This window comes from Lates calcarifer, linkage group LG6 (genome assembly GCF_001640805.2).
Source record: "Lates calcarifer isolate ASB-BC8 linkage group LG6, TLL_Latcal_v3, whole genome shotgun sequence".
In the NCBI taxonomy this organism is placed as follows: domain Eukaryota; kingdom Metazoa; phylum Chordata; class Actinopteri; family Centropomidae; genus Lates; species Lates calcarifer.
This window is the reverse complement of record NC_066838.1, coordinates 6,672,139-6,694,207: the sequence shown is the minus strand read 5'-3', so window position 1 is coordinate 6,694,207 and position 22,069 is coordinate 6,672,139. Positions and strand designations below refer to the sequence as shown.

Sequence of the window (22,069 nt, the reverse complement as noted above, 5' to 3'; positions counted from 1 at the left end):
GCCCATAAGCAAACTGCAGAACACTCATTCCCTCAGGTTTTGTTTACCTTTCTCTCCTCATTCATCACTCTGTTATATGCCTTCAGTTTTTATTTACCCCACTCTCAGTCTGTATTTACCTCCTTAAGACTGTATTAACCCCTCTTCTGATCTCTAGTCTTAATTAAATGCCTTTAGGTGTCTATTTACTTCCTCATTCAGTCTATTTTTACTCCTCTTTGAATGTTTTTGTACTCTCCCTTTAGTAACTGTCTTTATTTACGCCCTCGTCAGTCTGTATTTAGCCATTATTTCTCTCAGCACCATCTTTTTAAAGTTGAGTTTTCTCTCTCTTCAGTTCATTCAGTCCCTGTAGAATAATGCCTGTTAACAATCCTGAATAAATTATTTAAATTATACTATTAAGCCTCCCTGTCAGTTCTCACCCTGCAGTAGAGCGATGTGGAGGAGCACCCCTCACTGCTCTCCTCTGTGCTGCTGGTTCCCACAGTGGGGTTGAGCATAACGTTGGCGAGCTGCGGGCGGAGGAGGGCCACGTGCATGGCTGTGTCGCCGTCCTCATCTTCCATGTTGACATCAGCGCCCTCGGCCACCAGCAGCTGCACCAGGTCGGTGTGGCCCTGAGTCACTGCCAGCTGCAGCGGCGTCTGATTGCGGTTGTTACGGATGTTGACGTCGCAGCGTCCCTGTAGAAGGGAAAAGAAAATTCAATTCCTTGTGCCAGAAAATCAGAAGTGGTGGTTGCATACTGTGCTGCAGTAAAAAGGCAGCAGTAAAGAAGAGACTGTGATTTGCGCCTGTCCTCAACTCACCTCCTTGATGAGGATCTCGGCGACGTCTCTGTGGTTGTTGAGGGCAGCCAGATGCAGCGCGGAGAAGCCGTCATCCTTCTTAACGTCCACCAGCTGCCGCGCTCGGGCCAGGATCTTCTCTGTGGCCCTGCCACCAGAACAAACAAGACTCAATTAGCCAGTGTACAGAACAGTCCTCATGGATCATGGCTTAGATTAACAACAGTTATATGTGCAATAGCTGTCCCAGTCCTGCTGAAAGTTGCATCAAATAAAAAACAATATTCTGTGATTGAATGTGATAGTTTTCATGCTAATTACTGACTGGCTAACATTAAATATTTAAAAGGCTCATTTCACCCCATATCTTAATTTAAGCCCAGTATCATGAACCTGATCAGACACAGTGACAGTGCAGCACCACTGCAGACAGTACAACATGAGTGAAACATAAACTTCTCAGAATCTGAAGCTCGTCTTGTGTCACAGTGAACTTGACATGAGCTCGGACAGAGACGCAGCTGCTGTACAACTGTTAACAAGCCGATCTAACAAGAAAACACTGAGGCACAACAGGCAGCCAGATCTCACTAAATATAACTGACCTCCTGATGAAAAGGACTGGGTCTTTCTGTAGCAGTCCTCGACCCAAAGTAATGGTGCATCACTATCATCCTTTTAGCTTTCCATTATGTTCAGTATTCATGGACAAAGTGAGGATATTAAATGCTCAGATCCTTCAAGGTCAAACGTTTTAACCATCATCTTTGACATTCATTTAGTTTTGTCAGATTGCAGCATGTTATCTTTAATGTGTGGGTTAACAAAGAAGTAGCTCTGTTGCATTATGAGGCCACAGTCAGTGAAGTGACACTATTAGGTGTTTGTTTTTTTTTTTTCAGATTCATGCAATGGGCTGATGCTGCAGTGCGAGGCTGGGCTGCACCGTGGAGCCGTCCTCTGCTCTGTAGCTGACTCTGCTTTATGACGTGTGAAACTGAACCTGACAGCCTTAATGGGCACCCAGGAAGCTGGCCTGCCACCATGGAGGCTTCGCTGTGACGTGACCCAAACTTTCTATGGATGTTAGGTTAGTTTTAGTGTTAGCTCTGCTGGATTTTACTGTTTGGAAACAGTGGTACTGCTCATGGTGATGGATGGTGCTGGTGCTAGTTTCTTCAACAGTAAACTGTATCAACATGAAGCTGATGGACTGAACACAAGAGCTGCTTACTGTTTCCAGGTTAATATTCACTTTCTCCCTTTCATCACTACACTGAATTTCTTATTATTAAAAAAAACTAGAGGATGTAAATACATTGTTCAGTAATGAGCATCAATGCAACTCAGTTTCCAATAAATGTGATGACCATCCAATAATACAGCTAAGCTATTTTATAGTCAGTCAAGCAATACATACAATAAAGAGCAAAGAATGCCCACAATACATAAAGTATTCTGACCTGAGCAAACCTCACAGTTGGGGAACAGATGACTGACATGAAAATTTCATTTAAAAATAATTTTTATATTGTAAGAGAATTTTCCTCATAGTTATAATTCCCTCATTATGTTGGGTTATTTGTATAAATTAATACATAAATCTCTCCACCTAAGACTTCCACAGCAGGACTTAGGAACTATTTGTCTTCTACAGCTACAGTCAAAGGACTGTTCATTTCTGATTTAGAAGCTTTAACCAAGGCTGAATGACAGATACGTTCACAATCAAATGGTAATGGTAATCAATGGTATTGTTATCATGGTATTGTTATCATCACTATATTACACCGTATAAATGCTTTCAGTCCTGCAGAGTGAACATGGAAATGTAATTATGTTTGCATCGATGTAACAGGGACAGTTTTAATGCAGCTTTAATTATGATAACTTACAAATGACAGTGTTTAAAGGCTCATTAGCAGCAGATTGCTAATACATTTAAAATGTATTACTGGGGACAGCACCGCTGAGAGCACAGGCTGCTGTGAATCATGTGTAGTCACGTATGGTCGGATGAAGGCTGCTGGGGAGACACTGTGTTGGAGGTCACTGGTACCTGCAATGCAGCTCAGAGTGTGTGTGTGTGTATGCGTGTGTGTTCGTGTAGTGGAGGTATTGATAGAGGGAAATATCTGTCCTGCTTTTGAGTCGTCTCCAAAGCACCTTCGTTAGCTTAAAGAGCTCACCCTTGCAGCCTCTCATACTAGATAACAGCCATGTCATTTGTGTTACCTTTGTACCCACAATGCTTCACTTCTCTGTATTATTTCCATAATTCTTACTCCTCCTGTGTATTCATGAATATTCAGATTTGGGCTGGTGTTTTGAGGCAGCTTTGCACAAACATGCCTTCACACACAACAGCCAGAGGGCATCTCAGGCTCACTGGTAATGACTTTTCTGGAGACCGAAGTCATCATTCGGTTATTTTTGGAAATTCACATCATGTTAGTTTGTAACTTGATTAAAACTTGATAAAAGAAGAAGAAATGTGCCATGGTGAGTACCGATTCTATGACTCTGGAAATGACAAAGGAAATGAAAATAAAGGATGCTTTGCTTTCATGTGTAATTAGCTATGAGAGTGAGTGTGCTGTGAAATGAATCTGGTCTGTGTCAGACAGTTTATGTTGAAAGACAGTAAAGAGCAAACAGGAAACTGTTGCAAGAACAAAAGGGATCTTGTAGAAATGAAGAGAAAACAAAGAAGCTCAGAGGAGGTGAGATTACAGGAAAGAGAGAGAAACTCAGCCAAGTATACTTTCTTCTCAAGTAAATACAGTAAACAGACTAACCATGCTGCGCATCCATTTGCTTCTTCTGTCAAGCTGAAAACCCCAGAAAAAAATCTGGCCGCTTGCCTTGTTTCATTTCTTTCCCAGGACTGTTTGTGAACTTGGCCTCTGGCCTTCTTTTTCCATTTCCTCACAATAAATAAATACACTAATAAACAAAACATTCTCGTCTTTCTGTCACAAAAAACAACAGAGGGTCACAGCTGCTCACGGGAGCTGATTTTGAAGCTGAGGATAATAAAGCAACCCATCAATTGACCAACCATTCAGATGTATCATACTTTGGTACAAAGAAAACCAACCAACAAGACAATTAATCTGTAATTCATTCCACACAGTTTAAACTCACCCTCCATCTGATGTCTGGGTATATTCAAACTGTAGAGTACAATTTGTATTTAAGCCAAAACAAACAAGGAAAACACACAAAGAATTAACTGTACCTGGACTGTATCCATGTAGAGTGAGGCTTGCGTGATGATATATGAATGAACTGGTGAACAGAGCAGATCCTGAACACTGTAAATCCTATGTCTCTACTTTTGGCGCAGCAGCTGATGTCAGACTAAATGAATGCTGGGGAGTGCAGCCTAAACTCCCAGCACTTGCACATATGACACTTGCCAGAACAGATTGGACATTTATTAAATGACTGTGTACTGCGGCCTCTACCACCATCCTTCTTCCTGCTCACTGACTCTATTTTTCTCCTGCTCAGTCAACATTAGTCCACATATTACACTCATGCATGGGATGTCTGTCCTGGGATGTAGGATTATGTCTAGATGGGGGCTGACTGTTGTGAGCATGGTTGACTGTAGTGATTGGGACATGTGGGTCACTGGAAGGTGAAGTGAGAAGGTTAGACTTTAGCACTTCAAAGCTTTCGTATGATGAAGGAAAAAGGACCAACAGATAGTGTAAGTCGATGGTGGAGAGTCTGCAACCAAATAACCAGAGGTCCAAGCTATGGCAACAGCGATCCCACTCTTGGGAATATAAATTTCCAGGATATTATCCATCAAATTACATAAAAGACTTTAAAAGTCTCTAATTGAAGCCTTGAGTGAAGTGGCATCACTTCAGGGAGGAAATTTATGGAGAAGCTGGTGTTTTTCATTCTTGCTTCCTTTCCTTCATGGCACCTCTTTAAAAGAGCCAGGGACAATTTTCCATTACATGGTTTTGTTATAATTTGGGATGGAAAGTTCATGTGAGGTTGTAAAGGCCCTGGAGCAAAGAGGCAGGAACCTCAGCATGGTCAGGCAGACTTGGTACACTGTAAAAAATATCAACTAGAAGAAAAAGAGGAGACTTACTATGCTATTCATTTGTTAGACAAATCCTTCTCTTTACTTAAAACAAGTCTGTTCAGATTTTTTCCAATAAAGAAATAAAAATAGAATAGGTGTAAATAATGTGAGTAAATCACCTGTTGAGGTGGTTTAAACTAGTGGGTAATATATATATATATATAAATTATATAATTTGCATGGCATTCAGACTGCTGCTGAGAACTGAGATAAATTCTAACAACAGGACAGAACCACTGACCGTCCATTTTTGGTTTGTTCTCTCAACATGTCCAGGCTGTTGGGTGTGTGAGGGAGCTGATGTGAACACTGGGACACCACAAAGGAGCCAGACATAACTGTTGTGTTTGGGAAATCAAACCTTATCGTTGTGAGAACATTCACTTATCTACTGCGTTTCTGCCTGTCTGGTCAGGGATCAGCTCGTGATTAAGCACCTTCATTGTGAACCAGCCTAAAACCAACACGGTCAGAAGACAATGGAGTCTTTGTGACAGGTGTCAGTGAGGCAGCCGTGATGTCTGGCCTCAAGCACCTTGGTTTAAATTAAAATGGGCTGAGCTGATCTTTCCCCAGCTCCCTTTTGGTCTTAGCTGTAGTGAGGGATACAACACATGGAGCCAATACACATGCTTTCCCTCTGACTCTCAATAAGAACCATGACTTAGCAGTGACACAAAGCTTTGCTGTATTGAGTACTGTCTTCTCTGTCTTTCCTGGGAAAAAATATCTGGCACCTTGTTTAGAGTTTGTTTGGATTTTTTGAATTTTTGTTTCAAATATGTGTCGCTTAAAAATAACTGGACTAAATGTAGTTTGGGGGAAAATGTGGAAAAAACTGACGGGTTAATGTGTAGGGAAACAGGGTGCAAAAGTAAATGTTGCAGCATTTTTGCCTGATATTGACTGCCAGCCTCCTGACGGCAGCAGAAGCTGTGTGGGAGATGAGCTCTCTATTTGTAACAGATAGTGTTGAGAGTTGACCTTTGAGTCGTCATTTGAACACACAGGAGAGATTCCCACACACACACCCATAGCCATCATTTCCAGTGCTCAAACCAGACACATGAGAACGATTGAGATGACTGAAAGGAGCAGACATGACACCCTGGATTCTCTTAGAGTTGCACATTGTAGTTGCATTCATTTGGTGAACATATGTCTGATGACAAGCTAGATTTGGAGAATGCTTGTGTGGTCACTGGGATGAAACCTTTTCAGGTTATTATTACGTTTTGTTGTGTTTCCATCTTTGTTGGTACTGACTGGTGACATGTTTGTCAGACTGTCTTAATCTGGGTTTCATCGTTTTTAAGGAAACCAAACCATTTTCCACATAATCGACGTGTTGTGACTTTTCTTGTCAACAGTTTCCTGTTCCGAGGATAATGCGAGTTCTTCTCACTTTCATGCCTCTAGCCGGTCCCATTCATGTTTCTTACTTGTCCATAGCTTTCTTTACCGTTGGTAGATCCAACAATGCTTTGCAACAGGAAAGTGTCTACCAAAAACTGCTGCCTGACTGGCTGTTGTTGTGTTAATGCTGCTGTGTGATAGGTTTTTAGAATTAAATGCCCTTAGTTTATCGTCTTCTATTCGATCCTAGATCAAGATCATTTTAGCTCCCAGACCTAATACTGAGAGTCCAGAAATCCAAGTAATCATTAACAGCCCTCCAAACTAATGCTCCTTTGGACATACTATGACCCTTTTAACCACATTTGCAATTACTGTCATCATTTACCATAACTAATTATGGTCACATGTGTTTCTTAATGCCAATTAAACGCCTTAGATCTAGTTCAATAATCCTGCTAGATGTTAGCATCAAGAAAATTTTGAATTGCTTGTCAATACATTCATCTTCTCTCAAAAAATACAAAGTCAATATATTTTGTATTGCTACATTTGGGGTCAAAAAGCAGAGGTCTTTGGACAGTTTGTTTTGTACTCACAGTTTGTTTCCTTTGAGGGCAGCATGGTGCAGCAGGTTGAAGCCTCTGTGGTTCTGCTGAGTGAAGTCAATGTTGGGCACCACGACCAGGATCTCGATGATACTGCGGAAATCTTTAGCAATGGCATCATGGAGAGGCGTGTCTCCATATGAATCCTGATTGGAGGAGGATAAAAAAAAAAAAAAAACAGACGTGCAGCACAGCGAGTTAAAATTGGTGCTGCAGGTTTTAGGCCTTTGTTTTAGACATGTTAACATGACAGAATAAATGCAAATCAGGAATTCACTATGATATTATATGAATCACAGAACTTGCTCTTAATCAATTTCTCTCTTTGGTTAAAAAAAACACACACACAAACAGACCACATACACATTTGCTGCACACAAACACAAACAATCTCTGGGCTGACATGTTTTTGGCTGAGTAGCCACACTACTCAAGCAGAAAAAAACGAGTTAGTTAGTGAATTCTGGGCCTGGTTGCAGGCGTGTTAGACAGTCTGAGAAATGCCCTAAAAGAGAAACTAAACTGCCTTAATGAGGCTGAGGGCTGACATGAAGCAGAGCCACAGTCAAATACTACTAATGTTTGAATTTGTGTGTTTAAAACTGTTTGAAAGGGCAATGTATGAGTTGTTTATGACATGTAGAGCAAACAACTGACACTGCCAGAGACGCTTCCCCACACAGTACCCAGACATTTACAAGTGGAAGTCTGACCAAAACCTTAAGATGGGGTTTGTAGGGCATCAAACTTTTATCGGTGGCCTGTGTGCAGTATTAAGCACGTTCGGTCCTCTCACCTGGAGATTGACGTCAGCCGAATGTTCAGTCAGCACTCGCACCACGTCAGTGAAGCCCTTGTTGACAGCGATGTGGAGCGCTGTGCACATGGAGTTGTTCAGGAGGTTGACGTTTGCCCCCTTGCTCAACAGCAGCCGTGCAATCTCTGCCTGATTACTGAACCAAAGGACATCACAAACAAGCACAGATTAATGCTCACTGTCCTTCATTCAAGCTGAGTGATTCAACCTGTCTGAACATTATTTTAAATTAAGTTAACTCAAACCAGTCCTTAAAATCTCACATACTTTATTCTGAAAACTGAGAGCTACACAGAGCTCCAGGGTTGCGTGCTAACCGACACAAATATCCTTTAAACACTGTCTGTTTTTTGCATGGTGTACCACTGTTGCAAGCCTTTAGCAACAAAAAGTTATTTTCCACAAGTAGAAATTCCCACAGACATTTAGTGAAATGCTGATTTTCTGAGCATGTGTTCACGCAGTGAGAGGAGGAGATATGGGCAGCTGATTAGGCAACACTTTAATTCTGTCACTTCTCTGAATGGATTATCACATTACATGGAAAGGCAGGAGCTCAGCTGTATCTGCCGGACAAGGGTTTTCTAAAGCCACAAAGAGCAGAGCTGCATCAAGCACTGTGTGTGTGTGTGTGTGTGTGTGTGTGTGTGTGTGCGTGTGCGCACGTGTTACCTTTGCATTTTTGTATTCTGAAATGTGTGAATGCATGCAAGATAACAGAGCACGAGTGTTCTTACCCGAAGGCAGTGTAGTGTAATGCTGTGTCTCCATCTTCATCCTTGACCTCGATGGAGCTGTTGGCCTGCAGCAGGGCCTTCACCACCTCGATGTGGCCTTGGTGAGCGGCGACCTGCAGTGCAGTCTTGCCCTGGTTCTTTATATCCACCTGCCAGGAACACAAACAAGGTTGAAGATTCATCATAAACGATGGATCGATGGAGGCCTGGACACTAACACAGCCGAACATAAACTGGCTGTTAATAATCTGAGCACCAACAACAACCAGCGTCATGCACCTGATACATAATCCTAGTCAAGCAGTGTCATCATTAGCATGGAGAAGTAGATATGCAGCCAAGGACAAAAGTGAAAGGAAAATTTACTTTGATTTAATTGTGCGAGTTTTTACATCTCTCACACATTTAAAATAGAAATATATTTCATATATCTCTCTATTTTTACTTAAATAATCATAATTAAATGTAGCTTGATTTACATGAAAAGTCATAGGCTGAACTAAGTAAGCATCATTCATATTAGCTCATATTAGCATTAACTTCAAATTACAAATGCAAACTTGTGCTCTTAACTGGTGTTTCCACTGAAGTCTTGTTTTCCATTTTTATTTAAATTAATGTTTTTTTCAGATTTTTAGAATAAATACAAGTCTCTTGTCAACTATGTATGTACGATATTTATCGTAAGACATTAAAGATTCATCAGTCAATTGAGATTTTCTGTTTCCATTTTAATCTCTTTAATATCTCTGGTTGTGAGCAGAGCTGCTGATCAATCAGCTGGACTATTTTATGGGCATTTTTGACTGACAGGATTTTTCAGATCAATGCAATAAAACATCTTGAGTCATCAGGCACATAATTTGCTTTATTAGGCAAAAACAGGTTAGTTAATTTATCTACAGTGTCCACTTTTGATCATTAACAATCAGTCTCAGAGTGTCCTGGCTAAACAAGCTGATGAAATAATAAGAACCATTTTCATAAAATATTAATGGACACGATTATCTTTGTCACATCCAGAATTAGACTATTCATCTAATTTCCATATTTCTATGTTTAAATATCATAAATTAATGTACAGGGTTATATTCACTACAAGGAAGAGTGAAAAGAAAACTGCTCCACATTTTGCTGCTGTGTTGTGAGATAACGGCACAGAGGTAAGATTTTTGAGAAATATTTGGGTGGTGTGCAATTTAACATTTTAACAGTGAATTATTTCAGTCTTTAACTTCATCAGACAGATTCACAAATGTCCCTTGCCTTATCTGTCTCACTAAGTTACTCTGGGCCTTACATTCCCCACCCCCAGTCTTGGTGTTGTGGTGGAAGGAGCTCTTGGAACAGGCAGTGGACTGCAGCAAAGAGAAGGAGTACTGCACTAACCTTGTCAGGATATTTCTGCACCAATTCTCGCACTTTGCTGGCACTGCCGTGTGCTGCCTCAATGACCAACCGACTTGGATTGTCCTGCTCTGTGGACTGAGACAGCAGCTTCTCCAACACTGAGATGACAGTACCTGGACACAGATGTAGCCAGATGTAGTTGGGGGGGGTGTAAAAAGAGGACAGACAAGAAAGACAAAAGGAATTTATTTAGCTTAATCAGTCTAATGTGAACAACATTGCTGCAAAGACTTGAGCCAAAACAGCACCATGAAGTCACACTGGTTAACATCTGTCAATGCAAAAACCACAGGAATGAGTCAAAATGTCCCTGCATGCAGTGCAGTCTGACCACACACACGCATACACACACATCAGTCTGTTGTCAACCTCCCATCCGCTGAGGTGGACACATTCACAGAAAATAGATTTAGTCATGATTAAGAGACTGCTGAGAACTTCTGACATGATGACAAATGTCTGCTGTGCTGCCAAAGCCTCTCGCTGTCAACATGCGGGATTCATGACATGCTACAGAGAAGAACATTTCAAGAAATGGACACCCTGTCCACACACTGCTGAAAAAGACAGACAGGGAATGGCCGCGACTGTAGCCATTAATGCCACAATTGCAGCCTGTGTGTGAAAGCATGCATGGCAGAGACAGAGCTGAAATGAGGGCAGGGGAGGGAGAGTGATTTGCATGCAGAGGGTAAAGCTGGAGCTGGAGAGTTAGAGATGAGCCCCCTCGTCCCGGCAGAGGCCTTACTTCCAGATTCGTTGGGGTTCTCGGCTGTCATGAGGTTGGCGTCCACCTCCACGGGCTGGGCCGAGAGGCATGCTGGGTTGAACGTCCACGTCTGACCTCCGAACGCCACCCGCAGGTCACCATCTGCATATACTTTCAACACCTTCCCGACCTGGCCAAGCACCTGGGACAGAAACAGCGAGTGAGGTGGATGTGGCATGGGTGGGCAAGTGAGGGTTTACAGGGACAGATAAAAGGTGGAAAAGCTAATCAACCAACAAATATTCATAGTTTCTACAGAACCAGTTTCTGTGGCTCTTTTATTACTTTCTGATGTACATCCAATATCTGTGAAGTAGGTCACTCTTAATGTGGAGGGACATCTAAAAGCCTTACTTTAGCAAGTGACACAGTTAATATCATGCACACAGACAGCAAGTAACCTGTGGATAACAGAATACAGAGGTAGGACAAGGTCATCATTTTGCAAGTCAAGAGTTAGTCTTGGTTATGAAGTCCAGAGTCAAGTGTCACATCACAAACAAGAAGTCCAAAATTATGTTTTTAAAACATTGAGTATGCTTTTTCAGAAATAGTATTTTTTTTACATAATACATTTTATAATAGTGAGTTGAGTAAAGAGGACTTGAGTCATGTGTCCACCCCTCTGCCAGAAGATGGTTTTAATTGAGCATTCATAACTAAAGTTAGCACTAAGCATTAGCAGGCTAAATGAGCATACAGGAGCCATGCTGTCTGTCCACTCTCCATGGCCAGCCTGCAGTCTCTTCACACTGTCCATGTCCTCCAGTACTCGTACTAGTTCACCGACTCCAAACGTATTCACCTGAGGGAAAGACAGATGGACAAATTATTAACAAAGTCGATAAGCCATTTAAAACAGCTAAAGACAAGTTATAACCCAGCTACACTCTTTGTTAAAGTGTCAGTATCTACTATAAGATGCTCTAGTAGAAACTGATTTGTAACTAAGTACCTTGGTGAGGGCCCCAGGATGGAAAGTCCAGCGGAATGTTGTTGCTGTACTGGACTCTGACATCTCCTCTGTCAGTGATTCTATGAACAGTCCCGATCCGGCAAATGTACTGCAAACACAAATAGACTGTTTTACCCTGGGTCCCCCTCTGCATAGCTGTGACCTTAATGTTCCCTTAAGCAGCTGTGATTAGAGAGTTGGATGCTCTGTTTCTTTTCAGTCTGTTGCACGACAATGTCCATCTGAGCCACTTATATAAATATTCTGTACACCAGGTTCAAGAGGAACATGCTTTTTGGTTGTGATGCCATGTTTGTCTAAAGCATAAAAAATACATACTATGCATACATACAGTACAAAGAGTTCATAACTTGTTGGAACAGGGGACGCATGGTACACTTTGTACTTCTGCATTATAGAAATTGGTCTGTCTATTGTTTACTGGAACAGTGTTATTGTCTTTCTGGCAAAAGGGAAGACTTTACTACCTCTGCCATTTTGGGGTTCCACCCTCCGTGGCCCTCCTGCATCTGTCGGAGGATGTCCACCTCCAACAGACATTTGACCTTGTCGCCCTGCTGGAAGGAGTGGCCGTCTGCACTCTCCTGGCGCTGCAGCTCTGCGTGCTCTCCTGGATGGACAAGCGTCAGCATCAACAAGTCAGCCCCAAATTACGTGGGTTTTTTCAGAATCAACATCAACAATTCTTCGGGCTTAAAATCTATATATCACTATATATATATTTTTAGCTGACACTCACATTTACATCATTATGTCTAAAAATGTCATGAACAAATACCTCCAAATATTATTTTAATAATAATACAAAGCTCAGTCTAAGTACTACATGACACAAAAAATTATTTATAGGTTGGAAAAGAAGCAGAGGGTTGACCTCCACTTATCAGAGTGTGGTGACATAACAGACTGTAATCAGATTTGTCTTAAAGGCCAATATCGGCTGAACATGCTGCTTCACTCCTAACTTTGTAATATGATCCTCTGAACAACTGAGAAATAAATTACTTAAGCTGCAGGTCGAATAGTCAAAACAAATCTCCTTTCCTAACCACTTTTCCTTGACCTCCATGGAAAAAGCAAAGGAGACCTGATAAGGAATTAGGAAAAGAGAACCGCTGCGTCTACATGTATGTGGATCTGCTGTGGTGAAACTACGGCGGTGCATCACTTTAAACGCTGATGCTGCAAGGAATTGTGGGACAGCATTCTCTCCATTCCTTTTGTGAAGGAAGCTCCAGTATCTCTTATGCTAAAGGAGATAAGGTAGGAAGAACTGAAGTTCCTTTCCTTAACATTTAGAGAATCTGACCAGCTCTTATCATGGCTGCCACTGAGATACTTCTGGGTCATCTCGCTCATTTAGGAACCTTCCTAAGCAAAAAGGACTATTTGACTGCAGCCTTAGTGTCTAAAGAATTAATACAGAACTTAGACAGTCTTACCGAGCTTTGGTAGGTGGTCTTTGTAATAGAAGCCTCCCTGGCCGTCAGACACGTATTTGAGATCTACCTTGCCCTTGTGGCCCATTCGGTAGACATTGGTGGTGCCATTAGACCAGGTGACACTAGCCACGCTGCGACCAGACTCTGTGTCCCAACCACGAATATCCACTACCTTCCCAACCTTACCCTCCCCACCTACACACACAACAATTCAGACAGACACACAAATATACAAGAAACAAAACAAATCAGCTCATTAAAGTTAAAATAAGTTAAAATACTGGTTAGATAAACAAAGTGGATTCTGGTGTGTCCTGAAAGAAAATATGTGAACAGAATGAAAATGCAGTGGTAAAAAAATACAATATGAAAACATCTGGTAAGAATGGAGGACAGAGACCGTAGCATATGAGACAAATGAGATGACGAACACAGAGAAACATTTCTCCTGTTGGGACAAAAGCTGCCAAGTGTCAAACTTATTCACTTCCATTTTCTAGAGGTAGAACAGTTCTCATGTTTTTTTGATAAAATCAAACACCTGACAAACCACAGTTTCCCCTCTTGATTCAAATGCAAGAACATCAAGAGCACGAAAGAAGAAACAATTAAATATTTTCAAGCCACCCTGTACCACAAGATGGGTTCAGATCTTGTTTTATGACAAGAGAGAAAACCCTTGTTAAGTCATTAAAGTCCAAAGCTCCCTCAGTGAATAACCACACCAACTAAACCAGTGACCCGTAAGACTACATGGTGGGCTGGGGGTTTTTGAGCATGCTCAGAGCATCCTGCATGCACTTACCGCATACACCATATAAGCCTGATGAGTGACTTAACTGAACCCCAGGGCGTTGATTTCAAAGACACCAAAAGGACATTTTGACTCATTCGCTCTAGCCCAGAAAAGTGAGCGTTGCTATTCTCAGAGACAACAATGACCCCAGACCAGGAAACATAAAGACATATTAACATTCCTGCTTTCCCTAAAGGGAACATGCAAGGGTTTTAATTTAGTCCACTGATGTGGAAGACTGTTTTCATTACTATCTAAACTATTTCAAAAATCACCAAGTGCAAGCTGTTTGTATCTGAAAGAGAGCACATTTTTCAAAGTGGCAACAGTGTGGGATCATCACAGACATTCATGAAAACCACAAACACACAAATAACCTCCACTCTGTTTTCTCAATACTCGCACCACAGACTACACTTAAAGTGAAGGGGCTACTACAGTTTTTGCAGCGATACAGGGCTGGAGAAAGAAAAACAAATAACATGAACAACGACTCTGTAAAGACACACAGACAGGCACATCTGTGGAACAGACTCAGATGAGTCACTGGCAGACACATGTTAATTGGACATTTCACGGGTTAATGAGACATGAGGTTAGGATGTTATGGGCTGAGGATAGTGGAACACTTTGAAGGCGTAGAGGCAGGGGGCCTGATGAGTTGGCAGTGCCAGGTTAGTGTTATTAACAGTCCCCCCACACACACCACTCACCGTCTTGGTTGCCCCAGTCCCAGTCAGGTCCTCGAACAACTTTAACCCCCTGGAAGATTCCTTTGAGGATGATCCGTGGGAGGTTCTGCCTCGGTGCCAAGCTCACTCTGTGATAAGAGCATGAAGACACAGCTTAATAAACCGCTCTACAGACCATCTGAGACAAGTTAACATGTATCAGAAAAACACTTAAATAAGCAATACATTACAACCCCCAAAAATGTCCTGTAACTCAAATACAATGGTCATCAGGGATTCCAATTAAGATGCAAATAGTCAAGGAAAAACATTCTTGATGACCAGCGGTCATATTTGCTGCACAACCCACGTAAATTTGGTCTATGAATCACAAATCAAATCAGCAAAATGCTGTTGTCAAACAAAATTCAATAAACAGATGGAGGAAAAGTCTATCAACAGATGGACAGAACAGACGTGATGAGATTTTAAAAAGCAGAACCATTTAACCCAAACCCATTTATCAATCAAAGAAAATGACTACTGCACACTGAGTTGAGAATAAAACAGGCTGTTAGAACATTACATACAGTGACCCGCTGACATTGATCTATTGATCCTGGTTGTTCACAACACACCAGTCCAGCCTCTGACAACCACACAAATCTGTGATGACTTCCACTCTCATATCAAACTATCAGTATAGATACTGATGTCTCCTAACTCTGCTTCCTCACCGACAACTTCTTAGTTTACTGAAAGATGTCTATTCTGTGGTAGTTCTTCCACATTTTTTTCTTATAAGATTTAACTGACACACTGAGGAAACCTTGTACACATAGCTGCCAGCATCAGTGTCGACATCCTAATATCTGACACACTGACAATCAGATTCAGACACTCAGGTGAGACAGTCAGTCTCAAACTCTGACCTACCTTATAGTAAAGATTTGATCAGATCTTGGTGCAAAGGAGCTGCCTATTCCCATACTTTCTTGAGAAGATCAAAACCCAGCTTCCATTTCAAGCAAACAGTTTTTTGGATAAAGTCAAAATCATATAAAATCCAGCGTGATCAAAAGAAAAAGAGCTGTGTGAGAGCTGTAGTCCTCAGAGAGCCTCATAGAGGCTTTGCTGGCTCCACATGTCTCTCCAACACTGAGGTTTTGCTTTAGGGTAGCCTTGGCTAACTTCATCCCTCATCACTTGCCAGATTTTTCAGGTTCCTGGGTGCTACAACAGGAAACAGTCATACATTTGGCTCTTACAGTAAATCTCAGTGTGAGACAGAGCTTGGACAGGTTTGTTCTGAGAACAGAGTGCAGAGCTTTGAGCCTAATCCCTGGACAGCAGAGTTATCAGAAAGCAGGCCACCTCAGGGCAAAGCACAGAGCATGTATATGTGTGTGTGTATGTGTCTGTACCTACATATCACATATAACTACGGTACATAGGGTCAGTGCAAACATTGCATTATTTGGATGAATTTGTGCTTCTAGACCTTTTTCAAGGAATTCAGGATGTAGATGTTACAATTCTGATAAGGCTAACCAAAACAAAGTTGGTTATAGGAACTTCCTCATCATAATGTTACGGGTCATGGAGAGAAAGCAGCAAGCAAAGCATGTTGCATTTCCTGATGGCACAAAGCAGATTTAGTTCAGACTTGAAGAACTGAAATGCTACAAGAGAACTCTTTTTGATGGGAGAGCTAGTTCAGCAAGAGAAAAGTTCCTATTCCTAAAACTCATCCTGAAATTATTTCAACCATAAAGAGGATGTAAACTGACAGATGTCCCACTTCACGTAAAAGAAACATGACCTCACTCTGAGAAACACAACAGCTCTTTCAAGGGATCAAGATTTCTAATCCTGCTCAACCAAATGTCACCTCTGCTCCCAGACAGGATCAGGACAAGAGACCTACACCTAGTGACCAGCAGCCAGGTCAACAATCAGCCATGGGTTAGCATTAATTCTTTGAAATAAAAGCAGTGGGATAAACAGACTAACAATTTCTTTACAGGAATAAAAGCACCAACACATTGTCAAGAAAACATGAATTCATAAAAGTGACAGCTGTCAGAAACAACAGAAACACAGTAAATTTAGGTGTTTATGTAATGATAACACCTCAGAGTAACATGGCCATGGCTTAAAATGTCAGCCAACTTAAAGGGCTTGTGAAAACACAAATACAGACTAGACCAGACTAAGACTAATTAGACACATCTTTAAAAAAATATTGTCTGTATCAGCTTAGCCTCAGTCCACACCTTTCATGCCAAAGCCGAGAAACCCTTTTCAAGTACATTTATGAAGACATCAGTTTTGGGAACAGAAAGAAGAATAGAAAATATTCATGCACAATTCTAATTCATTCCAGTCTATTTTGGCTACAAGACAGAAAACTGAGGAGGTCAGGTGGAGCAGTGTAGCTTAACGTGCAAGGAAAGGATTAAGTATTGTGTTGACCTGACAGGTTCTCTAAAAACTCCATGTGTGTTGTTTGTGTGTTGAAGAGCCGATTAACCAACTTCATACCACTAGCCATGTCCTCGTAAACATATGGTACACACATATGTCACCCTGAGCGCTGTCAGCATGTACACACACCTCAACGTATGATGCTGTGAGGCATTAACACTGAACACTAAACATCCATCTACTGTACGTCATAGCATGTGGCTCAGAATAATTACACTGCAACAACAGATTAGTCAAAGTCATGGCCTGAAAATTCAAGTAACAAAAAATGCCCTGAATTAGTGTTGAGCAAACACACAACAGCCACACAATGTAACACTGGCGCACAGTTTAATGCTCTGTGAACATCACATAAAAAACTGCACCATGATTTGCTTTGTATCTGGCACCTGTTATCTAATACATGTGTCCTAGGAAGTTGAAAATGTTAACATGCTAATCTGCACAGCTGAGAATGTTAGCATGCTAATCCAGTTAAATCTGTTGTAATTACAAATGGGACACTCATGCACAGTACAATCCGGCTCAGGTCTCACACCATGTCTGTGATGGTGTTGCTTGAGTGTCAGCTCACTGCACCAGTTCACAGTGCTGACAACTTCCCTCTGCTCCCCCAGGACACTAATAAAGTTTCTGCCTACAGTACAACTGTAAACTACAAATAGATCTACCCCTGCCTCAGTTGCCATTAAACCCTCACACATGTTTGGTCCACATGAAAGAAGTCCCTTTAACTGTGCTAAACCCAGACCCAGCCTCCTCACATAAATCACTGCTGGCCCAACAAAAAGTACCACTCATTATGAAACCAAGCTAAATTTGCCTTCACAGACAAATATCAGTGTGTCTCATGACTGCCAGATAATAAATCAGTCTTTTGAATGGCTATCAGTGAAATATGGGTCAGTGTGGTCTGGAAATAAAGTGATGTGTGTTTGGTACCACATACCCTACAGTGCTTTTCTCTTTTATTTATCTGATGAGGAAAGAAGTGACTTTCATGTGATGTTCTCCCAGATTAACATTATGTCACAGTCACCAGGCAACAATCACAACTCACTGAAATTACGTAAAGACGTCTTTGATAAAAGGATGAAGACAAAAGGCAAAGACTGGACGCTGTGAATCACTAGTTTCATGTTAATATGTTGGGCAGAAAATTGTGAATTATACTGATAAAAATCTATAGGTTTATTTATCTTTGCTGTGCTGCTAAATCTCCGGACGTTAACTTGTTTCTCAATCACGACCAGGCGAGCTCAACACTGACTGGTGTTGAACGAATGAATAATATTCCTGTAAAAACTGGACCTGAAATACACACACACGAATCACAGGTACATGCATATTTTCTACAGGACAGTAAAATGTATTTTGCAATGGGGAAAAGCTTTAAAAAAAAAGGCCACAAAGCCAAAGAATTATTACAAACCAGTCTTTAATATTTGCTCTTAATTAATTTCAACCAGCCAGCAGTTGAATAGCTGACCCTGTGGGTGAAGTTTTGATCCAATTTTCCATCACAACATGGGTATGGAATGATGGAAATAGGTTTTCTAAAAGCTGAAATTTCATTTTAATTTCACCTCTAGAGGATGGACAAATTAAGGGACTAACAGGGCTATTGAGCAGGACAAACAATGTTGCAGCCAAGTGGCTAAAAACTGAAATTATGATGAAGTCAGTGTAGATGTATTCATTAACGCTGCTGGCAGTGACCAAATACGGAGGCTGCAGACTTACAGTGGTCAGTGGTAAACATCAAACCAACAAAGGTTCATAGATGCTGTATAAAGAACTAGGACCAGAGATGTTTGAAGATTTCATTCACATCATGGCTGACTGATTTCAGCTGAGTCACAGTCTTTTATGCCACTTTATTGACATCAATATAACATTCATGTGTCAGACTGCATAAAAATAATCTCCCTGAGAACCATAATGGCGAGAAGCCCAGTGTGTTATCAGTGACGTCAATTCATTCAGAAGTTCTGCAGACAAACTTCTTGAATGGAGCTCAGTTTTCTCAATGTCATTCAGATTACTGAAACTAATTAAAGGGATGTCAGTGTTTTGAAAAGCAATATTCATCCATTTAAGAAATGTAGCTCTTAATCTCCTACAATAGTTTTTCAAATCACAGTCTGAGGAGTTTTATACAGATTACTGCGTGCGCTATGTAATTGCAATTTCACCCACATTTTACTTGTGAGTCTATTGTGACCTCTGTGTCAATTAAATTATTATTAATTACACGGAGCAGGGGGATGTATATAACCAAAACATTCTAAGTATTAAACTGTAGGAGTCTTTTGTGGTAGTCTGTGGTATTAATACACTGCTAAACATTACACATTTAAACACTAGCACTAGTATCAAGGCCTCAATCCAAAGTAAGTAAAGAATCTCTTTTGATTTATTTTTAGTTTTCCAGTTTAGCTTCATCTCACTCAGATGTTATGTACCACAGTCGCGTAAGATTATAAAACAACCTCTCAATAATTTAGATTAAAGATGCAGATGCTATCAGTGGCACTATTTGACACATTTATCTAAAAAGGCAGGTTGATATATTCCAGGATATCTGTTCTAACCACTGTCAACAATGAAAACAAATGATTTTCATTTATTCATCACTTAAATGAAGGTATCCTAAAGCTGAAATTGTGTTCTTTACTGTGAATTATTAAAAATCATTATTATTATTAACGATACAAAAGACATTTTCCCTGAGTAAATAAAATGAAAGTTGACTTGTGAGTGAGAAGGAACCAGTATCTGTGCAGCGACCTGTTTGGTTACATACAGGTATTTACTTCACCAAAAAACACATCACCTTAATGAAGGACACTGCAGAGCCAAACAACATTTGGGCCTCAACGACAAATCAATACTTCTGAAGAGAAACCAAGGGTGGAGACGAAATGAGATTCTGACTACTGTCAAAATGCTAAATGATGACTGCACTATTTTATCTCACTGGAGGAGGCAAGGTTTCACTGAAGGCCCAAATCTGATGCTCCATTTCCATCTGAGCCCACAATCAAATGTGGAGCAGACCTGAATCCTAAATGAGACTGTTTTTCTAGGGTGTAACAACTTATTTGTTGCACTGACGCATAAATTAAACTGTTTCAATAACAGACTGAAATAATGAATTTGTTGTTCTGTGTGTGTCAGTGTCGTTTTTGTCAGACATTTCCAGATTCTTCACACAGGGGCTCTAATAAATACACACTTTTGGCTCATCCTGATAAAAAAATGTAAAAAATAATAATAACCACTACCACAAGATCACACTGAAGCTGGACAGTAACGAGTCATGATTTGCAGCCCTCATTGGACAGGAGGCACAGGAAAATAAATGGGACTGTGTTGGACCTGGACCGGGCTAAACTATAGAAGAAATCTGGGTCATACATATCACCTCGTTAAAATGAGAACAGGCCATCCAGCTGACATTCAGACAGTGCCTGGAGCAGTTTGGAGCTTTACTGTGAACTGATGCAGAAGAGTGGATTCTGAAGGGAGAACTCACTCCAGTTAATCTGGATACACAGGACACTTGGAATCAGCTCACTAAACATCTACCCACAGCAAGGACGAACAGAGTTTTCACTAAGTTAACACAGAACAACAACAACTTTTGGTTATTACAGTCCTCTTGCTCAGTGTAATTAACAATTTAACTGTGCTTGCTAATGTATGTGAAGTTGAAGAGGATCTTACATCTGGTTATTTTCCAGTATATTAGCTCTAATGTTAGCATTTATCTGTTGGCTACAATGGACTGTGTTTGACACAAATAAAGTGAATACCACATTGGCTGTTAGTTGAAAGTTGTATTTTGGAGAGAAGGATGCAGAAATAAAAACAAGACACCTCCTACTCTCGTCTCTGATCCCTTCAGAATAAAGAAGCAACTCATGAAACTGTACCTGTGTGTGTTGTGTCAAAAGGTCAGTGCTGATTATTTGACCTGCATCTGTGACCCTGCCCACGAGCAAGGCTTTAGGCTGAAATTAAGCTGTTCTGCTTCAGTTTAAACAACCATGATACCACATCCTACCGAGGTTTATGGTGTAGGCTAATGTTGGGGTGAACGTATCTGTAGGCAAGCCATACACTGAAAATAAAACCAGAAATACTGCATCTGGTCAGTTAACTGAGGCGCTTACCTCCTATGAGTCGACCTGGATTTGAACAGAGCGAGACAGTTGAACAGAGACGTTGTAATAGACCACACCATAATTAGAACTTAAATGAGGATCAGTTGTGCAGGGGAGGAGGCAGTGAAGTACTCACGGCTGGGAGTGTGCCGTCTCGTAGCGTTCGAAAGCGTGGCTCAGGTCGTGCTTGTTGTTCATGTAACACTGGGTGCACAGGTCATAGTCGAAGCACACCTTGCACTTCCATCGCATTCCCATGATGCCATGCTTCTTGCAGCTGTCACAGATGATGTTAGAGTGACGCACGCCTGGAGGGAGGAAGAGAAGAGAGGTTGGACAAAATTGAGTGGGGTCATAAATTTAACATGCCTGAGCTTCCTGTTTCTATTTCTCTCTAGTCCATCTCTGTTGCAGAGAAATATATTTCTCTAAAGAACTTGTCATGTCCTGTACAGCTAGTACTACACTACTACGTCTGTTCCATATGTAAGTCAGTGAAGCAGACCCGACATATGTCCCGTCTTTACAGATGTTACTTATCACAGTGGCTAATATCATGAGATGTGGAACAACTGAGGCACAAACAGAATGACAAAAATACCCCCACCCTCTTAGCTCCTCATCTCTTCTCCTCCTCTGCTTTCGCTCCATTAATTGAAGGATCAGCTTCTGAGGCAGAAAATGTCACTTTAAATGGAGCAAATTGCTAATGAGTCCTGCATTAATGTGTGTGTCATTCAAGTCCAAAATAGAGCTGGATGTCTGATGATGAGAGACAGTCTTTACAGTACCATGCTTAGTCAAAATGGGCATTGTGAAGGTTGCATGAGCCACCACAATAACAAACAGGAAGAAAAAAACAAAATGGAGAAATTAGGAGGTGGGCCTCTCAAGGCTGAATGGAGCACTGTACCTTTCTTATTCAGGGT

General features: G+C 41.1%; 1 protein-coding gene across 1 annotated transcript in view; it reads right to left on the bottom strand.

The window, feature by feature from the left end:
* mib2 (MIB E3 ubiquitin protein ligase 2) overlaps nt 1-22,069 on the bottom strand; it is a 35,738-nt gene that overhangs the window by 6,274 nt on the left and 7,395 nt on the right. Inside the window, 14 exon segments of the mRNA XM_018675181.2 lie at nt 426-686; nt 813-939; nt 6,858-7,012; nt 7,663-7,819; nt 8,421-8,569; nt 9,810-9,943; nt 10,579-10,741; nt 11,300-11,404; nt 11,555-11,587; nt 11,589-11,663; nt 12,043-12,185; nt 13,018-13,212; nt 14,527-14,633; nt 21,277-21,448. Coding sequence (XP_018530697.1) covers nt 426-686; nt 813-939; nt 6,858-7,012; nt 7,663-7,819; nt 8,421-8,569; nt 9,810-9,943; nt 10,579-10,741; nt 11,300-11,404; nt 11,555-11,587; nt 11,589-11,663; nt 12,043-12,185; nt 13,018-13,212; nt 14,527-14,633; nt 21,277-21,448 — 1,976 coding nt within the window.